The sequence below is a fragment of the Coenobita brevimanus genome, chromosome 112 (assembly GCF_032717465.1).
Source record: "Coenobita brevimanus isolate Jiangsu-jjx chromosome 112, ASM3271746v2, whole genome shotgun sequence".
In the NCBI taxonomy this organism is placed as follows: Eukaryota; Metazoa; Arthropoda; class Malacostraca; order Decapoda; family Coenobitidae; genus Coenobita; species Coenobita brevimanus.
This window is the reverse complement of record NC_137065.1, coordinates 8126800-8153146: the sequence shown is the minus strand read 5'-3', so window position 1 is coordinate 8153146 and position 26347 is coordinate 8126800. Positions and strand designations below refer to the sequence as shown.

Here is a 26347-nt window from a genome sequence, read left to right as displayed (position 1 = left end):
GAGAGAGAGAGAGAGAGAGAGAAGTTAAATGCTATTGCACCTCATTATGTTTCTACAGCTTACTTGGGATATAGTTAATTGATGATGGCTAACAAAATAAAAATATGCAGTTTCCTTTTCCTTGTGCCTGTGGGTGACTCTACACTGAGTGACAAGCCAAATGGTTCCCTGTACACCAGGAAACCATTTACTACGCTGGGTGGTAACCATATAACCAAATTTTGGCACCTGGTGGTTTAGTGGGTAATTATTGCTCTCCAGTCGGATTGAGCCGGTGAAGGTTTATATCCAAGGGGTGGTTAGGGTTGATTGCTCATGTAATGCCACTCAGGGATGAGTGAGGCTGGTCACTCTCATCTTAAATGTCGAGACCAACTTCCTAGCCCCGGGCTCCTACGCTCCTCTTGGGGCAATGTAGGATTGGATGATGGATGGATGGATGGAAAAACAATCTGAGTTAGAGTTTACAAGAATATCCCTGCACATACAATATCGACAAAGACAGTAAGAGATGAACTTCCATTTCGGTTGAACAGACCAGTGGAGTTGTATATCTGTGACCTGAAAGGGTTTTGCCTGAAAATAGCATCCACCTGGGAATAGTTTCAAAGCTTCCCGACCACACAACAGCATTCTCACTGTGATGTGCACTTGACATTACTCCATTAGCACACCACAATAAGCCAATGAAGTACAGTATTGGGTTTCTTTTAGCTGTAGTGTACTGTACACATTAATGTAAACTGATCGACATGTACCACAAAACTCTGCAGTACTTTGCAACATTACATAATGCATTACACTAAGCACATGTATTTCCACATTATTTTATTGTTGCAATCTTCACAAGAGAAGAACTTATAACACATTTAAAATATACTTCATTATGCATAACACAACACACTCACATGTAAGCCAGAAATATACTGTAAATTGAAGCAAAGAAGGGTCTACAATACTGTAATGCATCACACTTTTTACAAAGCAAGATACCACAGTAGACCACAACAGAAATCATTGTTCTCCATCACAGCACTGAGTTTCAAAAACAAGGCAACAAACAGGATATCATGTACATAAGTGACACTCTCCTTTTTTTAAGTAAAATGTATAACCACAAGTGTAGTGGAGACATTTGGTAATTCATAAAGTTACTCCTGTACGGCTTAATAGATGAACGTGTTACGTCTAATCTTCAATGCAGTTTTGCCATATTCTGTAAGATTAGATGGTCCAAGGTAGTGTTGGTGTCGAAGTTCAAATATTGAGTCTGGGAGCCGCAGATTACCTCCGTGACTGACCTCAAACAGTGTGGTATGGACAGAGGGGATTCTTAGTCAAATGGGTTAAGTAATGAGCAAATCCTAGATAATTTTGGACAGGAGGTCAATTGCTGTCTGTAAGGTCTTCTGGCTGTTGGTTATCTGCGGGAGGGTTACTGTAGGATGGATAAGTATCTTCAGGACCACACTGGCCTTTACAAGTTACCCCCTACTGGGAAATATTAGTCCAGGATAGAATGCTGAAATAATACCGAGAGTTGGTATCTTCACCCGACAAGCTGCGGGATGGATATATTTGGAAGTGATAAGGACAGGAGTTGAACTACTGTTGTCCAAAAGGGCTACTGGTTGTTGGCTGTTTACAACAAGGTTTGTTGTGGGCGAGTGAATTGTTTTAGAGCCAAAATGGTGGCTGCTGTCAAGTAGACAGTGGATCAGCGAGTTTTATGATGGACGCCTATGAGATGAAGCAGGGCAGGAAGGCTTCCCGTGTGTTGGGTTTCTGTCTGTCCTCTCTCTGGAGTTCTTAACGAAATCTGGGTGCTTCATCAGCCAGGTTTCATTAATGGGTCTTGTTTGTGCTCCAGCGACTAGGTAATTTATAGTGTCTCGGATTTTTGTGAATCCTCAAGGGTGGATCTGATCCTACTGCTTTATTGGACATGAGGAAAATGCTTAAACATCAGTAGACAACGATATATGTGAAGCTCCCCACATACTATTATTCTAGCAAATTTTTTTTTGTTATAAATAACAGAACGGAGGATGGAAAAACAAATGAGTAAAAAAAAATAATCCATACACCAGATTACTGGTGTCCTCTGTTCATAAAATATCTGTAATAGTTAGACTTGAACAGTTGTGGGTTGAAATTTGGAGGGAAACAACTCTGGGGAAGCGAGTTCCAGAGAGATGCAGTTCAGGGAATGAAAGAATTCTGATAGGCAGAAGTTCTGCAATATGGCTGAGGAACATTCCAGTCATGAGCCCTACCAGATGCCCGTGTAGCACGAGGGAAGGCATGGAGGGGTGGCACCATGGATGCAACTTCGTCTGAGCATTTGCCAAAAAAAATATCTGTAAAATAATGCAAGGGAGGCACCATTCCTTCTTACTTGCAGGGGAGGTAGTTTATATGTAATGGCAGGGTTGTTAATGATTCTAACAGCTTTGTTCTGAATTTTGTTTAGTTGTCTTAATGCAGCCTCTCAACAACCATTCCACAAGGGTGAGCAATATTCAAGCTGAGAGCACACATGACTCTTATAAATTATAGCTAACTGCTCATTGGCGAAGAAGTTACGGACTCTGTATAATAATCCAAGTTTCTTTGAGGCTGTTTTAGCAAGTGATCTGAATGAGAGGTCCAGCTGAGGGCACTGTTAAGTGAGACGCCAAGAATTTCAATACTTTTAAAGATGGGAATATTAGTAGCACTGAAGGTAATGTACGAATCTGGCAATATCTGTCTATTAGTAAACTGTATATATTTAGTTTTACTAGCATTTAAAGAGACAAGGTTGTTTTGTCCGCATTCACTGATTGTAGATAGATCTTGATTTATGGAGATGGCTGTACTGAGTTGAGAGGTAGAGATATTAGACTTTGTAAATGGATGTCTGAGTGTGAATGAACTATGCAGTGTTGAGTCATCTGCATATGAGTGAATGGGATTGTGGGTGACAGATAAGAGATCATTAATATGAACCAGAAATAGGGTTGGTGCCAGAACTGATCCCTGTGGCACGTCGGCGTTAATTGAGTGGAAATTGGAATATACATCATCTACCATTACTCTTATTTTCCTGTCACTAAGATATTAAGAAATCAAAGGAACAAAAGACGTTAGTCCATAGCAAGGGAGTTTGGACAGCAGGGAATGGTGCCATACTCTGTTGAAAGCTTTAGAGATATCAAGAGCTACTGCATGAGTTTCTTCAAAATGATCAATTGATTGATGGATGGTATGAGTTAAGAGATTGAGTATGTCAATGGTGGATCTTTCGTGGCGAAAACCATATTGTCTATCACTAATTAAGTTGTTGGATTAGAGATGTTTAACAATGTGCTTATTAATTAAAGTTTCAAATACCTTACCAAGAGAAGATGTGACAGCTATTGGTCTGCAATTGGAGGGGTCAGACGGACTTCCTTTCTTCGGAACTGGGTGGATATTGGCTTCTTTCCATGAATTTGGGAATAAAGAAGTACGTATGCATAGTCTGAATAATTTAGCTAGGACAGAGGCAAGTTCAGGAGAACACTTTTTCAAAACAATTGGCGGAATTCCATCTGGGCCTGGAGCTTTGTTGGTAGGCAAATTGTCTAGGAGAGATTTTACGTATCTTGTCTGTATTTTAAGCGAGGCAATTTCAGGAGAATCAAGTTCCAGTACTGGGACATTCTGGCTGGTATCGTCTATGGTAGAGTTTCTGGCAAAGGTACTGGCTAAGATATCTGTTTTCCCACGTGGGTCATTTGTAATGTTGCCATCTGAAGATTTTAGTGGGGGAATGGAAGATGACTTGTTAAAGTTATTATTGAAATAATTAAGAGTTGACCAGAATATTCTATTGTCATTAGGGTTGTTAAGTAGTTTTGATGCTTGCTTTTGAAGAAAGTTTGATTTAGATAGATTTAATACAGCTTTTGCATGATTTCTAGCAATTTTAAATTGGGAGAGTGATTCAGATGTTTTTGATTTTAAGTAAGAGTTATATGCTAATGACTTTAGGGCTGTTGCTCTGGCACAGTTGCCATCAAACCATTTTGGAGAGTTCGATCTTTTAGTGAACTGTTGACTTGATATGAATAAATCCATACCAGCTAGTATTAAGTCGCAAATGTGGGACTGGGTAGAATTGGGATCACTAGAGAAGAAAATGCATGGAACATCAGCAAGATAATTTCTAAATCCATCCCAGTCTGCCCTGTCAAAGTGCCATCGGGTCACCCTGACAGGTTCAGAACGGGGAGGTGTGGGAGGGTTAACTAATGAGGCTTTGATGAGATTGTGGTCAGAGGATCCAAGTGGTGACAGTACCTCTATCCTGTATTGATCTGGATTATTTGTCAAGAATAAATCCAAGAGATGGGCATTATGGTCAGGATTATCAGGTATTCTGGTTGGTTGCTTTACCAACTGGGTGAGATTAAATGATTCCGCAAACAGCTTGCACTCTAGACCAGCGTCGTCAGTCCGGGCAGAATGCAATAACCATTCAACGTTGTGTATGTTAAAATCACCCAAAATGGTAATTTCGGTGCCAAGGGCAAGGTCAAGGTTACTCAACTGAGTGGATATGGAATCAAATACACTGGGTTCCGAAGAAGCATTGGGGGAACGATAAACTACATAAATATATTTGGTAATGTTTTGACAGTTTATATAATGAGTAATCAAAACTGGATGAAGTGAAGTTTAAAATAGTGTCAACTGCATATTGGGATTTGATATAACAACAGGTATGAGGCTCACCGTCTTGCAGCCTAGAAGCGAGCCATTGATGACAGGGATGGTAGGGAAAGTGGGTGGAGAAACTTTTTCTAAACAATCTTTGCTGAAAGGGTGACCTACGTAGGTTCTCTTGTTAGAGCGTTTTTACCATTAATCACAGTTACTCGTATGCCTACACAAGAAAAAGTAAAAAGGACATGATAGCAATGAAAGAATTATGTGAAGAGAAATAGCCAGATTCTACATCCACGATATTACTCTGAGATAAACAACAAGTACATCGACATCATCCTCTTTATCTCCCTGTATGATAATATACAGCCTCCATATATCAACCTCGCTCGCCACCGAGCTCTGGCAGCCTATCTAAAACGTGTTGTAAGGGGGATCTCCCCTTTCCTCATGTCACTGTCACAGTTTCTTATCGCTACTGCTCCGGTTTCCTCTCCCTCTCTCCTTTCTATACCTCTTTTGATCTGTCTGTATCTGTGTGTGTCTTATTTTTTTAGCTATTACCTGCCTCTATTCTTTGAGAAGTGACCTTTACAAAAGACCTCAAGGCACTTCCGTCTCTGGATTTCTTATGTCAAAGTCGTCACTTTCATTCTCAAATGTTTTTCGGTGAACCCGTCGTCGACACGGTTGTTTAATCCATTCCGCCTTTCTGTGGTAAGTGATGGATTAATATAGTGTTACATTATTTATACATAACACATATAAACATTGTAACTGATAGTGTTTGCCTTAGCTGCGCCACTTTATCCATATACAGTAGAGTTATTACAAAACATGACAATTAAATTATTAATGTCTAACCCCTTTGCAACGACAAGTATTTTTATTTTCCTCTTGCCATCTAGCACCAGACATATAAACCTCCCTTAAATCTTCAGGCAGAATAAATACTGTGTTGTTCACCCCAGGCTCCCTCATAAAACGTAGAAAGGACCTCTCATGGTGAAGGGATACTATTTTCTGCACCACACCGGGCTGAGAGTCAAAAGCTAAACAAATAATACTGGTTTGGGGAGGAAAGACAGAGGAAGGATGAGCATATAATCCACACATCTCTTGAGCTTCTAATTCTGAGGAGGTCCTTCCGAGGTTGCATAAACTCTCCCGGTACGTTAAGAACAAAGTACAGGTTGATGTGTAAACAGAGCTCACTTTGCGGTATCCTATGGTCGTGGGTGTGGCAGGGGGAAAGTTGGTTATTAGTAAATGATGCAGGATAGATGCTGATAACGCGAATTGAGCTGTCCCTGTGACACAAGCGATATTGTCTGGTGTAATGGAAAAGCAATATTGTTGATAGATCGTCACGTATAACATTTTCGCAACCCTATTCCTAACCGAACCTTTCTCACACCGTATACCCAGATGTGCCCGTGACTCGCCTACGCCCTGGTCGGTCCCTGAACTTGAGCAACATCGAAGAGGGAGACGATGTGTACTTTGAATGTTCCATCAAGGCCAACCCTTGGGTGTACAAGATTGCCTGGATGCACGAGGTGAGGCGGAAGATATGCAGGTATTATTGTTATATTAGCAGTAGTAGTAATAGTAGTAGTAGTAGCAGTAGTAGTAGTAGTAGTAGTAGCAGTAGTAGTAGTAGTAGTAATAGTAGTAGTAGTAGCAGTAGTAGTAGTAGTAGTAGTTGTTGTTGTTGATCTAGTCCCAGGTTTATCAGAAGCATAAACACAGTGGACTGCAGCCTGAAATTCCTCACCTGCAACTCCCCATCCTCCTTTTGGGAAAGAGGGAGGGAGGTGAGGGACGTTTGTAACTGGCCTGTGGAACCACCGAGTTATGTCAGTGCTGCCACGTGAAGGCATCCCCCTTCAGCACCAAGATGTACAGGTAGACAGGGTAAGCAAAAAAGTTAGAGAAGAGAGGCAGAATATGAGCCACTGCCCCTGAAGTAATGCAAAACGCTTGTGTAAGATAATTAGGATGCATAAGGTGAGTTAAGACAGGATATGGCGGCATCGGTTAGAGAGGGGAGAGAGACAGAGGTGAAGGCAGAGAAGGTATATTTTTCTAATGCAAGGGAGGAGAAACCAAAAGCTAGAGGCCCTCCGAGAAAAAATTTAAAAAAGATAACAGAGAGCCAATGCAAGACCCGTTCATTTCGAGATGCCTGGACATACTGTGTTTAAAATACTGGAGATCAGAGGCAGTAGGAAATACAGACAAGGATAGTTCCAGAAAAATACGTGTTGCACTGGTAAATAACTGGGGGTAACCGTTAATTCTTGCATTAGAGGGTTGTACAGAGAAGTGATGAGAGTTTGCTGCTACACGGATGCTACGCATCAGCTATAGTGGTGAAGGGATGCAAGCAGACAGTTCAGGGGACCACTGACCACTGAAACAACAAGAGACAGACGTTTGAGGGAGCCAGTAAGAGGAGGAGAGTTAATGAGACGAAAAGCCTTTGACTTCACCTTGTTGAGAAAAGCTGTATGTGGAGAGCCTTCCCACACATAAGAGTTGTACTCTACGTAGGGGCGAATGAAGCCCCTGTATGAAGTCAAGAACTGTACAGAGAAAAAGAAGACACAGAGTCGGTTCACCACACCTAATATCTTGGAAGAAAATTTTACGCGACAAGTGGTCTGGTCTTTCCAAGATAAATCTCGAGAGAATGAAGTCCCAAGTATGTTCAAAGTTGATGCAGGATTGAATTGGATATTGTTAAAAAATAGAGGATGTTCCTGTTGTAGATTCTGACGGGTTGAAAGATGTAAGACCTAAGTTTTTGATGCATTAAATACAATAAGAATACTTTTACCTTAATCAGAGATATGAGGCTAGTCAGACATTAGGTGTGACATAGCCTCATCCCTTGTTTGTTGAAGAAACTCCTGAGTTGGACTCAGTAGGAAGCGGATGGAGAGATGAAGGGTAGAGTCATCAGCGTACGAGTGGATAGGGTTAGAAGTACAGCTTAGAATGTCATTGATGATTAGAAGGAAGAGACTTGGTGACAAGAGGAACACCGCTATTCATTTAGTCCTTGGAGAAGAATGGTGTTCGTCTACAACAGAAGCTATCGATCGACCAGAAAGGAAGCTAGAGATGAAGGCGCAGATATAAGGATAGAAACTGTTAAAAGGGAGTTTGGCATTGAAGATTTTTGCCAGACTCGCTCGAAAGCCTTTGAGATGTCAAGTGCAATGGTAAAGCTTTCGCCAAAGTCGCGAGAGAGAGGATGATGACCAGGAGTCAAAGGAAGATGAGAAGATCGCCAACGGAGCGTCCCTGTAGGGACCCTTACTGACGATAAAAAAGAAGGTTATTACGGAAAAGGTGCTTAAAAAATTTATTGTTAAGAATAGATTCATAAACTAGAAATATAGGATGTTAATGCAATTGGGCGATAGTTAGAGGGTTGGGGATGGTCACCCTTCTTTGGGACTAGCTGAATGAGAGCAAACTTGCGACGAGAAGGAAAGGTACAAGTTGACAGACAAAGGCGAAAGAGTTTACCTAGGCAGGGTGTAACCACAGAAACACAGTTCTTAAGGACAACAGGAGGGACCCCAGCAGGCCCATATGGACAGAATGAAGGAAGAGAGGTAAAAAAGAAAAGAAAGAGAGGCTGAGAACATAGATTCTAGACTGGCGGAAAAGACAAGCACAGAAGAACAGGGACTGCAAGGAGAGAATGTAATGAAACAAAAAGGAAAGACAGAGAATACAATAGACAGGAAAGATATAGAGGTACCTAGGACAGGTAAAAAGGACAGAGAGGGAAAGAATACAGACAGAGGTAGTAAGATAAGGTAAGAAAACAGACAGAGATGATGCAGAGATAAATATAAAGATAGAGAGGGTAGGGACAACAGGCAGCATGAAATGAGAACACAAGAAGGGAGAGAAGAGCTTAATACCCAATTCAACAAGTCTGTTTTGCTGCGTTAATCTACGTAGTACCAAAAATGGTTGTCTTGCCTGAAAGATATTTCACGCGGTAAGGGAAAAACGAACCGTAAAATTAAACACAGGAAAATTTGAAGGCATGCATGAAAAGGGTGTAGAGAAGGAAGGTGGCAAGAAGAGACAAAAATATGAATACGAGGGAAACGTAACCCAATGATATAAAAACGTAAGCCAAGGGAAATGCGCAAAACAACAGAACAGAGGGTACTTGTAGTGTAGGAATAAACACCGAACCGAGAATTGGGAGGGAATGATACTACGCACGTACAGCATTCCCTTCGGGTCGTGAAAGGCAGGGGAAAGGCTGATGCAGGCAAAAATGGCTTTCAGGCCAAGCGCCAGGAGAAATGGAGAACAGTGGCAGTAAATTCAAAGGATTCCAACGGATTGTCAGTGACCTGGAAACAAGGTTGAGTGATTGAGAGACAATCCCACTGGAAGGAGCGAGGATCAGATTTAAAGGAGACAGACTTGTTGGTTAGGTTAGATTAAATTCGGCTAGACAATTCCGTTAGATTATGTTAGGCTGGGCAACACTGAATTATGTTGTGTCAGGTTAGATGAAATTAAATTAGATCGCATCAAATTAGGTCATGTTAGGTTAGATCACACCAGATTATTTGGCTAAGATAGGTAAGGATAGGTTAAGTTAAAGTAGATGAGAACAGGTTAGCTGAGGTTAAATCACATAAGACTGTAGCAGATTGTTAAGTTACATTATAGCAGAGTACACTGAGTTAGACGAAGTTGGGTCATGTTAGGTAATGGACTACAGTAGTTTATGGGAGGCGAGGAGCTGAGATTAAGGATGGACGATTGTATTTATGTATATTAAGATGTGAGAGAGACAAGGGTCGTAAGAAATGGTAAACATGGGTGAGAGAGTGGCTGGATAATGCTTAAAGGTGGGAGGGTTCTAGGAAGAGAGAGAGAGAGAGAGAGAGAGAGAGAGAGAGAGAGAGAGAGAGAGAGAGGAATCAGTGGAAAAGACTTACGAGGTCGGGTAATAAAGAAGAGAGAGAGAGAGAGAGAGAGAGAGAGAGAGACACACACACACACACACACACACACACACACACACACACACACACACACACACACACACGCAGAGGGGAGCACCGGATATTGTGGGAGAGACTAAGTAGGAGGTAGGGTATTGCTTAAAGGTGATAGAGCTACAGTAGACACGGTGACTAAGAGAGAAGTGCGTGAATGGGAGTTGTGGTAGTTGTAATGTATGTGATTAATACCTGACAGAAAATACGTGTAGATAGTTTGACGTATGAGGTTTAGCCACGATATTGAATCCTAGAATTCTGTTTGTTAGATATACTTTCTTTTTTCCCTTTCCTTATTCTTGGATTCTCCCTCATCACATCTTTTGTGTGGGAACTTGTTTTGCAATGATAAGGTGGTGGTGGTGGTGGTGGTGGTGGTGACAGGATCTGATTTAACTAGACGTCCACACGAGGGACGGTTTCCTATACTGAATAATTGTTTGACTTTAGCTAGAACAAAATGACAGAAAAGACACAGAAAGAAAATGAAAAATAAAACCTAAATAATGTCCTAGGCCTTGAAGTTATTGAAAGACATCTTTTTCGAGAAGACAAAAGAGAGAATGCGCTCAAATCCATTGCATTAAAAGGTTGAGTAAAACAACATTATGCAAATGATTCCAATCACACACACGCGCACAATCATTCACCATCTCGACACACACCTGCTACCCTCTCGCTATTACTACGAAAGAGTGCCTCCCCCTGTGGTCCAGCAGATAACTTATGTTTATGGAGGAACTGATGGTCGCGTAGTCAAAATAACGGTAACCCAAAGACATTTGTGATTTTCAGGTGAAACCTCATTCACAACATCATATAGCTTAACAACAAAGTCATCTATACTAATCTAGATATATTCCACAATTATACTTTACAACTAGTTTTGTTTCAACATGACAGACTTCACGATTTCATCTTGCTGCGTCGGTGCTAATGCCGAAGACTATAATGTATTAATTCTTTCTGCCTTCAAGTTTTGCTCATGATGTCGCTTTCACCACTTCAAAGATATTAACCTTAGACGTTTCTCGTCTTTGGGAATGCTGTTTCTTTTTCTTCCACTATCGTGCTCTCTTTCGCCAAGCTTTCTGTACCCTGCCTCACCCTGCCCTTAGGTAAAATAGAGAGTTCATGATGATGCTGATAGTTATTTTCTTCTCCCAACATCTTGTTTTACACCTCAGTGTTCACAGCCTTCCTCTTAACCCATTTCCGCCCAGTGTCCTCAGTGTAGGACGGAACTGGGCATTCTCAGAATTTAATAGAGGAGGGAGCCCCGGGGGTAGGGACCTACGAGCTTCGCGACTATGAGCCGACAGGCGGAAGGCGGTACGCTCAGAACCCATCCGGCAAAACCTCTCGTACAGACTCTCTGGTAGCTAATGGGTTAAACTACAACTACACAAGCCCTCTTCATATCATTCCCAAACTACTGTTCTGTACAGTATATGCACAAAGCTACACAGTTATAACCACGCAGATTTCATTAACATCTTTAATGGTGCAACGTTTCGGCACATATCTCTTACCATCATCAGGCTAGGAGCAAACAGAAAATAATACTTTAGTCTTAAAACTCTACGATAATTCATATCAAGCAGCCTTTCATTGAAGAATGCAAACAAGAATAAAAACAAGAAGCGGTGCCAAAGCACAGCAAACCCGCCCCCGGCAGTCATTTTAGTGATGACATACAACACAACGCTTTATCTAGTCAAAGATGTCACATATCAGATTTGGAGGAAATCGGGTGAAAATTGATGCTATGCCCATTTTAAATTTTAGACCCTACCCACCTGACATTGACCCCCTACCTCTAACTGAGGGGTGACCCCCTTGATGCAGTAAGGCATGTTATAGGATGCATATTTGAAAGATGCACGACTACTGTAGGTTCTGGTTTCATGTCGATATGACAATTTGAAAGGAGTTATGGCGAAATACGTATTGGGGGCCTACAGTCTGGGACTTGGCCCAGTTTAGTCCAAAATTTAATCAGGTGATCAGGTCATAGCCCATCATCCCTGTAACGCAGCTGTTTAGTTTATTCTTGCTCTTTCACACAGTATTCTTGAGCAAAAGACTAACTTTCCAAACTGGAGGCAAGTCGATTCGGAAAAAACTTACTGAACAAACTGTGTAGTGGTAGCGGCCATACAATGTAAAATACGTCTTCGGATTGAAGGGACTAGGTGTTTTCCATTGCCCCCTCCCCTATTCCTTACTACTCGTATCCAGTCTGTAATATTCGAAGCCGAGTGTGTACCTTGTGATTCCATCCAAAAGAAGGAACTTGATCACAACAACATTAGTGGTGGCACAATATCAGCATCCAGAGAAGGAAATGACAGGGAAGAGAGTGATGGGTAATATCTCCGTGAGCAATAGGCTACACATTTTTTTTTTTTATCTCTAGCTTTATTACTGTGTCTCCAACAGAAGTAGCTAGTACTAGCATTTTATTCTATCTGCCATATTTCTGTCTGTCTGTCTGTCTGTCTGTCTGTCTCTCTCTCTCTCTCTCTCTCTCTCTCTCTCTCTCTTTTATGTGTCCAACTCTGGGCATAGGCTTCACAGCCTGTTTCCCAAGGCCACAGTAGTCCTCTTACATACCATACACCACATGTCACCACTTTGGCGCCAACACCCATCGTCCATACGGAATACTTGCTAGGACTGTCTCATACAGGAATAGTGTAAAATTCATATCCTTAAGTTGTTCCCTTTCCCAGCCGGGATTCTTACTTGGGTCCGTTGGACTGCAGGCCTCCTCTTTACCGATTCCTTGACCGCCTTCCCCAAATGTTAGAGAGGCCTACCTTTCCATACTCATATCGTCTGTTTCTTAGTGCAAGGACCTAAGCTTAATTCATTTACAATAACAGCTTTCATTGTCTCAGAAGACAGGAATATGCTGAAATTTATATTTTCATAATACACTGTGTTCATTACGAAGATGCTTTTGAGCAACGTGGGTGGAAAAGTACTTATCAGCATCCAGAGAGCGCAGTGACCCGGAGAGTAGTGAGGGCTATTTCCCACGTGTGAAGAGTAGTATGCGGACATTTATCTCTCGTTATATCTCTTATTTCCAACACAATATGGATTTCCTGAGTAACGTGAGTGGAGGATTAATCACCAGCATCCAGCGAGGGAGGTAGCAGGGAGGAAAGTGTCGGGTATTCCGTAAGTGTGAAGTAAAAGTGTATTTGTTGGGAACATTTACCTCTCATTATATATCGTGTCTCCAACAGAAAAAGGAGCTTGTGCACAACGTGAGTGGAGGTGTAATCATCAGCAACCAGAGTCTAGTGTTACAACGGGTGACAAGGTGGGCATCGGGGACCTACCAGTGTGTGGCTTCGAACACTGAGGGTGACGGACACTCCAACCCTGTCATGCTGAAAGTTAAATGTGAGTATTAACTCCATGGATTATTGTTGTAGCTGATCCTGTAACTATGTAAGTTGACATGCATTGCCACTGTTCTTTTCTTGTGAATAAAAAGAAACTACTAAAGATTCGCAGAAAGAGATGTTGTTACTTCAAAAGGAAATCTGAAAGGTGGATGAATGTCGTCTTCTTGGGCTCCTGTAGTTAAAATCTTCTGGCTTGTCTGTCTATCTATGTATCTGTCTATCTACCTACTTCACAATACCTCTATTCATACCCCCAGACGCGCCAGTATGTCGTGGTGGGCAGGTAGAGTATCACGGAGCAGCCAAGTACGAGAAGGTGGAGATTCCCTGCCAACTGGACGCCCACCCCATGCCTTCAGCCTTCACGTGGACCTTCAACAACAGTGGAGAAAGCGTCGATATTCCACAGGTGGGTCGATATTCATAGATTCAGTATTTCACAAGTGACTCGTTAGTAGAAAATCCGTAGGTGGGTCGATATTCCACATGTGCATAGATATTTATCAGGTGGATCGATATTGCGCAGGTGGGTCGGTACTCCGTAGGTTGGTTGATATTCCACAAGTGGGTCATTGGCCGAGGGTGTGCAGTATGGTGGATATTCAGCTGGTGGGTCAATATTCAGTCAGTCAGTATTCTGCATGTGACTTATTACTTAACAGGTTGGTCAGTAGGCAACAGATGGTTCGATATTCAAAAGGTAGGTTGACATTCTGCAGGTGGCTTGGTATTCTGCAAGCAAGTTGATATTCTCCGTGTGGTTTGATATTTAACACGTGTTTTCCTATTTTGCAGGTTTTTTATTTATTTTTTTTTAATGCGAGGAAGAAGGAACCAAAGGCCATGAGCCCGCAGTAACAGTTCCCTCCAAGAGAAAAACAAAATACAATAGAGAGCCAAATTCAAGATCCAATCATTTTGAGATGCCTGGACACACTGTGTTTGAAAGACTGGAGATCATAGGCAGCAGGAAATACAGACAGAGGGAGACAGTTCCAGAGTTGACCTGTTGCATAAATGAGAGACTGGGAGTAACGGTTAACTCTTGCATTAGAGAGTTGGACAGAAAAGGGATGAGAGTTTGCTGCCAGACGGGTGCTATGCGCCCGTCATAGAGGTGGAGGAATGCAAGCAGACAGTTCAGAGGAGCAGTGACCATTAAAGTAGCAATAGAAAAGAGATAAAGATGCAACAGTGCGGCGAAGAGACAGAGGTTGCAGGGAGTCAGTAAGAGGAGGAGAGTTAGTGAGACGAAAAGCCTTTGACTCCACCCTATTCAGAAGAGCTGTATGTGGGGAGCCTCCCCACACATGAGAGTTGTACTCCACACAGGGGCGGATAAAACCCCTGTATAGAGTCAACAATTGTGCAGGGGTAAAGAAAGAGCGGAGTCGGCTTAGCACACCCAATCTCTTGGAAGCAGATTTTACAAGAGATGTAATATGATCTTTCCAAGATAAGTCCCGAGTAAACGAAACCCCAAGCATGTTCAAGGATGATGCAGGATTAAACTGAATATTATTAAACATTAGTGGGTATACCTGTGGAAGATTTTGTCGGGTTGATAGGTGTAAGAACTGAGTCTTAGATGCATTAAAAACAACCATATTATTTTTACCCCAGTCAGAGATACGAGCCAAGTCAGACATTAGGTGTGCCATAGCCTCATCCCTTGTTTGTTGAAGTAACTGTTGAGATGGGCGTTGCGGGAACCGAATGGAAAGGTGAAGGGTGGAGTCATCAGCGTACGAGTGGATAGGTTTAGATGTACAGCTTAGAAGATCATTGATGAATAAAAGGAAGAGAGTTGGTGATAGGACAGAGCCCTGAGGAACACCACTGTTGATAGATCTAGGAGAAGAACGATGGCCGTCTACAACAGCGGCTATAGAACGACCAGAAAGGAAGCTAGCGATGAAGGCACAGATAGAAGGATAGAAACCGTAGGAGGGCAGTTTGGAAATTAAAGATTTATGCCCGACTCGATCGAAAGCCTTTGAGATGTCAAGTGCAATGGCAAAGCTTTCCCCAAAGTCCCGAAAGGAGGATGACCAGGAGTCTGAAAGGTAGGTGAGAAGATCGCCAGTGGAGCGTCCCTGACGGAACCCGTACTGACGATCGGAAAGAAGGTTGTGATAGGAAAGATGCCTTAAAATTTTTCTATTGAGAATTGACTCGAAAACTTTTGAAATACAGGACGTTAAAGCAATTGGACGATAGTTGGAGGGATGGGAGTGGTCACCCTTCTTTGGGACTGGCTGAATGAGAGCAAACTTCCAGCAAGAAGGAAAGGTACAAGTTGACAGACAAAGGCGAAAGAGTTTGCCTAGGCATGGTGTAAGCACAGAAGCACAGTTCTTGAGAACAACAGGAGGGACCCCATCAGGCCCATATGCCTTGTTAGTACTGAGGCCAGTGATGGCAGAAAATACATCAGCTGAAGAAATTTTAATGTCAGCCATGAGGAAGTCAGAGGGGGGAAGTGATGGAGGAACAGCACCGGAATCGTCTAAGATGGAATTGGAGGAGAAAGTCTGTGCGAAGAGATCTGCTTTATCAGGTAAGTTGATAACCTGCAAGTGGGTCGATATTTTACAGATGGGTTAATATTCTGCATGTGGGTTGATATTCGACAGGTGGGTCGATTTTTAACAGGTTTGTTGATATTCTGCATTTGGCCGATACTCAATGAATCGATAATCCACCAGGTGGGTCAATATTCCGTAGTTGGGTTGATATTCCGCAACGGGCCCATACTCAGTCGATCGATATTTCGCAGGTGAGTCGGTATTCCTCATGAGGGTCGATTTACCGCGGGTGGTTGATATTCTGCAGGTGGGTTGATATTCCACAGGTGGGTCGATATTTTGGAGGTGGGTTGATACTACGAAGGTAGGACGGTGTTCCAAGGATGGGCTGCAGACATAGAAACTCCCCATTTTTAGATGTCGGGGATACGTTCCAAAATATCAGGAAGTTTTCCAGTCAGGTAATGCTCCATACAGGGAAAAACTAGCAAATAGCCTAACCTAAGCTAACCTTAACTGTCAAATCTAACCTAACGGAGAGTGTTGTCATTCAGCAGGTGGGTTGGTGGTTGGGAAGCATATTTCGAACTAAAAGCCATTTCAGCACTGGTTTACCTAACGTCCGACTTAAAGCTAATATCATCACATGCGTCAGAAACTATCGTCACTACCCTGGGACTTGTCTACACATTGCTCTATAATTTCAGTGAAAAGGTCCTTTCTGATCAGTCTCATTTGTCATTCGTTCAGAGCCACATCCGGGTGGGAGCGGGATTCGCCAGTGATGGGAGCGTTCACAAAGTCCAGAAAGGTGCCAGTTGTTACCTGATAACTAAAAAAAAAAAAAAATGCCGACTAAACTACTGTTTTGTATGCGTTTCCTTTATCACTTTGTTCTCATGCATAATTTTGTAAACACATTTACTCAAATGAGGAAATGAAGTTTCACTATGATTAAGTCGAAGGGAATCATTAAACTAACCTCATGTACCCTCTAAACCTAGGGACGAAGATTGTTCGTACCTGAAAAGCGATTATTCACATTCTCAGTAATGTTTTTTAATATAATTTTAATCAAATAAAATTTACAGACATATATGCCTGTATATATATATATATATATATATATATATATATATATATATATATATATATATATATATATATATATATATATATATATATAATACTAACATAAATTTGTTTGGCTTCAAAATGTCTACTGGGATCAGATAAAGATATTATGCACGTACCCGCGTAAAGCTTTGTCTTTCCGGAAAAATCGGAACTTGCGATTCCGGTGTTAGGTTTCATCTTCGCATGATTTTGGCTTCATATATATATATATATATATATATATATATTTTTTACTAATAGTACAATCTCTTCAGCACATGCCAGATGAAACATTTATCTCTTTGATAACTAAATGATAAGCGTTTCAAATTATACACGCAGCTGAACTTTTAATATTGTGATAAATGCTAACAGACCACTTGTCGTTTTATGCATTCTAGTAACTGTTATGCAATAGTTTACATAGTGAGTCATAAATAGAAAACTGGTATAATAACCAATGATTACGATATCGAAAAATTTATGTTCTCATTATCACTAAGTATCATGGAATGGCCTTTAGAATATCTGTGACAATGCAAACCAGGAGTTGATTGGGTTCCTAACTAAAATACTCGGTGATCACTGGCAACTTCCCACTTTGTGAATGCTCACATTGCATCAGCTCTGATATGAGATGCTGGAGAAGAAAGTCTCCATGCCGTGACACTGATATAACCAGATGATTCGGCTGCCTGATTACACAGCGGCCCACGCCTCCTTCCCTTTCCCCCGCAACGTGGGGTGGTGGACTGTGGAAGAAGATCTTCTTTAGCCTGCTGTCCAATAGAATCAGGGTCAGATGAGCCTAGGGTCATAATGACTACTACAACTGCACTGAACTGTACCACTGCATACTTAGAGTGAATCATAGTAACCTGAGAGTGTTAGCCTACTCCATCTCCTCCCTCAGAGCCACATCCGAGTGACGGGTGCGGGATCCACCGTCAGCTACACTCCCAACACTGAGCTGGACTACGGCACACTACTTTGCTGGGGCACGAACAGCGTCGGTACCCAGCGATGGCCTTGTGTATTCCATGTGTTCCCGGCAGGTAAGTGGGAAGGACAGGGTAGAGTAACAAGCAGACAGTCAGTGGTAAACATACAGGCAAAGTAACAGGCAGAGTGACAGGTGAACAAACAGTGATACATATACTGAGTGACTGTCTGCCAGGAAATGGTAGACAAACAAGCAGAATGAAAGGCAAGCATGCAGTGATAGGTAGGTATGCAGAGTGACGGGAAGAATAGCATGTAGATTATGAGGGAAACAGACAGGTTGACAGGCAGAGTGACAGTAGATGGGTAGAATGAGAGGTTAATAGAGTAAGGCAGAGTGAGAGGTGGATAACCAGAGTGACAGGTGGAGAGACAGTGACAAGCAGAAATGCATAATGCATGAAATTACCGTTTTGGGTGATTACAACATCCATAATGTAGAATGGTTATTGCATTTTGCCAGGACTGCCGATATTGGTCTAGACTATGAGCTGTTTGCAGAATCGTTTAAGCTCACGTAACTGGTTAAACAACCAACCAGAATACCAGATAATGCTGACCATAACGCCTATCTCTTGGACCTATTCCTGATAAATAATCCTGATCAATACAGGACAGAAGTACTGTCCCCACATGGATCCGACCACAGTCTCATCAAAGTCTCATTAGTCGTCCCCCCAAAATCTCCCCGTTCCGAGCCTGTCAGGGTGGCCCGATGGCTTTTTGATATGGCAAACTGGGATGGATGTAGAAATTATATTGCTGATATTCCATGGCAGTCTTTCTTCTCTGATGACATCAGTTCTACCCAGTCCCACATTAATTACTTAATAGAAGCAGGTATGGAATTGTTCTTTCCAAGTTAACAGTTCACTAAAAGATCAGACTTCCCAAAATGGTTTGCTAGCAGTTGTGCCAGAGCAGCGGCCCAAAAGCCATTAACATATAACTCTTACTTTTAAAAAATCTGAATCACTCCGTCAATTTAAAACTGCTAGAAACCATGCAAAACCAGTAAAAAATCTCGCTAAATCAAACTTTCTTCACAACCAAGCATCAAAACTACTAGACAGTCCTGATGACATAAGAATATTCTGGTCAACTCTCAGTTCTTTCAGTAACATATCATCACCCATTCCCCCACCAAAATCTTCAGTCGGTAACATTACAAGTGACTCGCGTGGTAAAATGAATATCTTTGCAAGTAAATTTGCCAGAAATTTTGCAAAAAAGGAAGTCAGCCAGAACGTCCCAGTACTAGAACATGACTTTCCCGAAATTGTTCCACTTAAAATACAGACCAAGTACGCAAAAAAAAAAAAAATCCTAAACACTTTACCAACCAACAAACCTCCAGGCCCAGATAGAATTCCTCCAATTGTTCTGAAAACGTGCTCCCAAGAACTTGCTTCTGTTCTAGCTTTATTTTCGGACTATGCATACGTACTTCTTCATCCCCTAATTCTTGGAAAGAAGCCAATATCCACCCAGTTCCAAAGAAAGGAAATTCCTCTGACCCCTCTGATTACAGACCAATAGCTGTCACATCTGCTCTTGGTAAAGTATTTGAAATTTTAATTAATAAGCACATAGTTAAACATCTTGATTCCAGGAACTTTATTAGTGGTCGACAGTATGGTTTTCACCACGAAAAATCCACCATTGATGTACTCAATCTCCCGACTCACACTGTCCATCAGTCAGTAGACCAACATGGAGGAATTCATGCAGCAGCCCTTGATATTTCCAAAGCTTCTGACAATGTGGCACCGTTCCCTGCTGTCCAGACTCCCTTGCCATGGACTAACGTCTAATGTTCCTCTGATTTCCTCATATTTCAGCGACAAAAAGAGAAGAGTAAAAGTATATGATGTATATTCCAGTTTCTACTCAGTTAACACCGGCGTTCCTCAAGGGTCAGTTCTGGCTCCAACCTTATTCCTAATTCATATTAATGATCTCTTATCTGTCACCCCCAAATCCCATACATTCATATGCAATGACGCAACACTTCACAGTTCATTCACACTTAAACACCTTTTCACAAAGTTTAATATCTCTAACTCCCAACTCAGTGCAGCCATCTCCATAATCAAGATTTATCTAGGATGACTGAATGGGCACAAAATAACCTTGTCTTCTTTAATGCCAGCAAAACTAAATGTATACAATTTACTAATAGTCAGATATTACCAGATTCCTGTATTATCTTCATTGCTACCAATATTCGTGTCTCAAAAAGTATTGAAATTTTCGGTGTTTCACTTAACAGTGCCCTCAGCTGGATCTTTCATGTCAGATCACTTGCCAAAACCGCCTCAAAGAAACCTAAATAAGTGAGAAAAGTGAAATAGACAAACGTAGTCATTGAGGCTTAGACATGAAACATTCAAGTAGTATCCAACATTACTGGACAGAAGACATTATAAATTAGAGATTTACAACTGGTCCAAGGAAATGTAGGATGGTCTTCATACAGCACTGAAGTGCTGCTGTGTAAATTGTCCTGATAGGTAATAAATATACAAGAACACATGACCCTCAAGTTTGTGTGCTTCAGTGGACTGATTTTTAACTGTGTAGGTCCCTCTGAGAGGAGTAAATAAAAAAGAAACAAGAGAAGAATAAAATAAAAGATACAAGGAAAAAAGTGTATGAAGGTAATAGTCTCAGGTACAACTGCACAAAGTTTGAAACAACTTGGTAAAGAAGTGAAGAACATTATAAGAAGAGAGAAACTGAGCAAATGCAGTACTATCATAGAGTGGAGAACTAAATATTCTTGAAATAGTATATGAATATTTACTGCTATTACTTATTCAGTTAAGCTAGAAACTATGAAGTAGAACTTTCGGACACAGCACCAAAGAAAGACAGCGCCATATATGTGACAGTGGTAGTGCAGCTTAATCACTTCGATGAACATATTACACAAACAGCTGAATTCGTGCACTCCCAATCTTTATGTTATATGCAGACTGCCTGGTGCCGGAAGCTTAAGCTGAATTACTGCCTGATTTGCATGCTAATCTGTTATTTTTTCTTCCTCCATCTCTCCCTACGTTCCCTCGTTCCAGTCTCCATCCGGTACATCTCTCTGTAGGCGAATCTGTAAATATGCAGTCTAAAACAAACCAGACACTGGAGAGGAAAACTTTCACGTTGTGACAAAGATATTGCGGGAAAGAGCAAATTCAGCCTGCAGTCCACATTGTTCATGTCCAGATGAGCCTAGGGTTTTAACAACAATATCAACAACCAACAACAACAATCAACAACAACCAACAACAACAACCAGCAACATCAACCACCACCAACAACAGCAACAAACATCAACAATAACCAACAACAACAACAACAACAACAACCAACAACAACAATACCCAACCACCAGCACCTCCACCACCACCACCACCACCAACAACAACAACAACAACAACAGCAACTACAACTACTACTACTACTACTACTACTAATAATAATAATAATAATAATAATAATAATAATAGTCATAATAATAATACTAAGGCAAAAGGTCCTTCCGGAAGAAAAAGGTTTGGATTTCTGTTTATCGACTGCATGTAGATCAAGGCAGGCCATCATTTTTCGCCAAATCATAATCTTCCCCTGTAATACGATCGACAGTAATTGCTCTCCACTCTAATCTGTTAATATACATCTTCAGGCTTTCACACAAGCGATCTATCCTTCCTATCGCCAGACGACTTTATTGACATTAGGTGAGACTTTTCCAACTAGATGGGTTAGATACTACCTACAGTACATTAGCCTCATCACTAATAAAAAGAGCTCCTCTAAACTTTAATATACTTGTCTGGAGACATTAATAATTCTGACATCAAATACCTCATCAAATGCAGAGTAAAGCTGAAATATTGCCTGATTTACTCTAATAAATTCTCTCTCTCTCTCTCTCTCTCTCTCTCTCTCTCTCTCTCTCTCTCTCAGTATCTTTCCAGTTAAATCTACGAATGTACAGTTTTAGATATATACATCGATTCACTTCACTATATATGAGACAAAGAACAATTCCTTGCGTAGCCAAGTAATGTTATCAATATTCGGATGTGATACAGCTTCTAGATCATGTAAAATAAATAACTGCAGCCCTCCTAACCTGCTAAAATATTAATAAATGGTTTGGCAAGATAGTATCGTAGTCATTTTGTACATATCTGAGGGAACTGGGCCACTCACAACTTGAATACTAAGTCGTGGTTGCATAAAATTCGAGAAACCTTAGTTATGATATAGGAACGTGGCTTCTTGGTCGTCAAATCAATCCTACAGACTGACTACACTTGGCCATCAACCTAGCTGAAAGGAGTTAGGCATCCTTGTCAGGTTAGAATAAACGCGATGTAGTTTCTGGATCATATTTTGAGATATTGGTCAGTCCAGAGGTTCTCAACATTTTTCCCACCAAGTACCTCCTGAGTTATCAGACTATCAACCAATGTCCTCTTTAATCTGACACTTAATATAAGATGGTAATACATTAAGACTATTTAGATATACACTGGTAGTAAAATGGATCAGATGGCTGAAACAAGAATGACCTTAATAAGCAGAAAAGCATTAACATTATTGTCAGTGTAGCCTACAATGATACTGCACAAGTCAGAAACTGGTTACTTTATGAAGAAAAATATTAGCACTAACTTCAGTGTAGAATGGTACCATACTGTATTATAATGCTAACGAAATTATGATTATTTAGTAAGCAAGTTTTAACACCTTGTTTTAACCTCTGCACGCTGGGGGTTTTCCGACGTCGCCCTCTCACCCCTACGGGGGATTTCCGTGATTTTGGAAAAAAAAATATCCTTACTTCAAACCCTAATATCTGCCAAACTATAATAGTTAGAGAAAAAATTAAAGATACATACGTCTCATCAACTCTTCCTTTTTCAAATGACAGTATCCCCATGTCTCTGGGTGGTCCCGTTGATGAGTAAGTTTAAGTTAAAGATGACTGGTTTCCATGTTTTGGCAGGCTGTTTCTGAGCGTGTGCCTCTGCCAGCGGCCTTGGACCCGCTGGCTAGCGTTGGCAGCCTGACCGGAGTGGTGATTGTAACACTGCCTGGGCTTCCTTTGAGAAACTCGGAATTTTCCTCTTTTCCCCACTCACCATCGTAAGGATGAGACTTCACCCTGTTCATTTGGCTTCCCATAGGGTTTTCCGCCCTTTTCATAGTGCCACTATGCCCCGTAGATGTGTGGGAAAAGAACATCTCCCTGATTTTCTCTAATCACATCTTGCTTCAATTTTAATAGTTTCCCTCTATTACAGCACTTATATGTGCACTTGACATCACAATTACAGGTAATCGCACTTTGAGAAGTAAATGCTCTGGCTGTTTCACACAGTATGGTTGAGTATGAGGTAACTACCTGTACAAAAATTGACTAGTTTGTACTAATCAGGGGCATTGTGAAAATATTACAGTGTTATACATAACTTACATTTTTGTACTTCACATCACATATACACTTATTCTCTCATATTCACCATTATTTTCTGAGTAATGAGGGAAAAAATTTAGTTATAGCCAATCAGGTCATTTTCTTCCTCGCCCAAGCACTCCTGGTTTTCTTTCACGTAGCAGGTAGAGTTACTCAAGGCATTTCCAATCATTATTTCACAAATAGTAATGCTTATTGGATTGCACTTGTAAAACTTATTATAAAACACTTATATCATAACACTTACTAGATATAGCTAACAATATCTTACACATCACTTATGAATTTAAAAAAAAACACTTGTGCATACCTGTTTACTATTTACAACTTCCCACACACCTTCTCAGTCACAGAGCCCTTTCTGCGGTGATAAGGGCAGAACTTGCGTGGGGGTCAATGATGCAATCGGCCTCTCGCGTGGGGGAGCAGAATCGGACGAGGAGGATGAGGAAGACATCACTCTGTACTACCAGTGCCGTGTACAGACTGAGACACACGTCAGTAGGGTACCTTGGGTATCTACCTACCTTATGGTTGTCATAGAAAATGGTCGTGGGTTCAAAGGGTGGCGGGAAGACTCTTGCAGCTGTTCACGTCGACCGAAAATCATGATGGTTATACACGTCATCCGGCAAGTAGGGGTTAAATATGACAACCAGTATTAAACTTCACTGTGAAGGGTGTGCCTGCTTTGTCTTAAGAAGTTTCTCAATTCAAGGTGCTGTAATAGACAGACAAACTCGAAGGCTATGCTTCACATAAAGCCATGCTCGGTCTTTTGTTTTCGTGTTCAACAGCACTGAAAATCCTTACTGACACAGGTAAGTACTATGGAGCAATAACAAAAACCCCACAGCAAGATCATCACAGCAGGGTGAAGTTCACTCATTTTAGACCAGAACTTCGTAAGGGGAAGTGTTTCAAATGCATTTTTTGGAACAGAGTTGTTCACCAAGTCTAGGAATACTTCTTGCATATTTTCTAGGAGAAGATGCACATTAACAGTGAATGGGTGGGTTTCAAATCAGCTCTGATTCCGACTGGCTCAGCTTTGGCAAATAAGACTTCACTCCATTCTCATGGAAGAAAGAAGTGTTTGCACAAGGTGCACAAACTCTAGTTTTCCAGTACCTTTGCTTTGAGAAAGTGTCTCACTTAGAGGTTCCAACATGCCAAGATATTCATTTTTGATCTTCCCTTTCCACAGCTCCTGCTTCATACTGAATGGTCTTAGTCTGTCCATGAGGCCAATCACTGTGGTAAAACAGCGTTGGTGGGATAAATTTGGCAAATTAGAGTAATTATGTAAGAATAATTATGTCCTTCAGATAGACTAGCTTCTAGATCCACTGGTTGTCTGACAGTTTCTTGGTAACTCAAGAGAGTTTGTCAGGTTGTTGCATTTGAGGAATAAGGAATGCTCCTCCTTTAGTGACTCGGTCCTATACAATCTTCCCCCATAACAGCCACTGAACTTCGATGTGAAAATGTAAGACTTTGTCACCTGTTCCAAACTCCTGGCAAGTTGGATATAAGAGTCGTGTATTTATGGCACTTGATGGTATTTACCATGTGTACATCATTAAGTAATAATCTTAATTCTGGTGGGTAAGTTTTAGACATCAGAGCTTATCAGTGATGGATACAGTGAAGATGCCTTGTTTCAGGATTTGCCTCATTCACTCTTCTAAACAACCCTGATCGATGGCCATGCACTGCTGGTGTTCCATCAGTTGTGCACACACATTATTCCATGAAAATCCATCAGCTTCTTGAAAACAAAACAAAACAAACATCATGGAAAATGTCTTCACCTCTTGTAGTTGACTCCAACGCATGATAGAACAAGAAATCTTCACCAAAATATCCACCACTGATGTATCGTACAAACACCAGGAGTTAGACACAAGCAGCCGCGTCAGTCCAGTCATCAATTTGGATTACAGATTTACCTAAAGATGCTCCCTTTATTTCACCAATGACTTGTTTGATATCTTCAGACATATATTCGTCAGTGAACACACTCATTTGAGATGGGTACTGATGTGACCTGCTGAGTATCACATTCAATAACACAGGAGACTACATCTTTACAGCAAGGTACGATTAACTTATCGGCAACGTTCTGATGTGTTTTTCTTGTGAAGTTCTTACTGATACCATGTACAGTGCACGTAACCCAGATTCATTTTGTTGAATGAACTATCTCAGATGATCAAAGCATGCTTACTTCAGTTCTTCTTCCTTTTGCTTGAAGATGGCAGCATTCTTACTTTTGATATTCGGATGTCGTTTGAGAAAACGTGGTTTCATGCAGTCCTGTGATAAAACTCTGTGGCATATGTCACGCTGAGGAAATTCACATTCGTTTTTGACGATAGTAATGCATCCATACTGAATGTAGATTTCATCAATGTGATGCTTTATCGCTGATAAGGCCATTGCTGTATCTGAAATTGCATTATATAATATTTATATAACCAAAGTTATACATAAAGTCGTTGACATTGACACACAGTTATAATATTACCACTGTCATAACATTACACTATAATAACACCATCAGGCACTCATATTATGATCACCGTCGTAAGATCACACGGTAGAAACACCTTCTGGCAGTCATTACGTCAAAAGATCAAAGAGCTAAAACATCATCAAGAGGTCATATTATCAACACCGTCGTAAGGTCATACAGTACAAACAACATCAGGCATTCTTCACTAAGTAGAAATAATTTCTGGCAGTCATAATGACAAAACATCAATGAAAGCACCATCAAGCAGTCATGTTATCACCACCGTCGGAAGATCTCACGTTAGACACAAATTCAGGGAGTCTTTACCATCATTGTCAAAAGAACAAACATTAACTAGGAAGCACGCAGAGTCCATACCTCCGCCAACATCATTAAAATCTAAGTTTAGCTGCTGAGCAGCCACACATACGACCACAGTCACAAACATGAGCTCCCAAAATGCTACAGCGTCTCTAATTACAATACGATAATCATTGCCACATTGTAAAAATATCACTAGCATACTTATC

General features: G+C 41.1%; 1 protein-coding gene across 1 annotated transcript in view; it reads left to right on the top strand.

The window, feature by feature from the left end:
• The window catches only part of LOC145418026 (nephrin-like), a 194645-nt gene that overhangs the window by 25428 nt on the left and 142870 nt on the right, over window positions 1–26347 (top strand). Inside the window, exons 7-10 of the mRNA XM_080286561.1 lie at window positions 6121–6251; window positions 13001–13160; window positions 13423–13574; window positions 17723–17864. Coding sequence (XP_080142687.1) covers window positions 6121–6251; window positions 13001–13160; window positions 13423–13574; window positions 17723–17864 — 585 coding nt within the window. The remainder of the gene's footprint in view (window positions 1–6120; window positions 6252–13000; window positions 13161–13422; window positions 13575–17722; window positions 17865–26347) is intronic.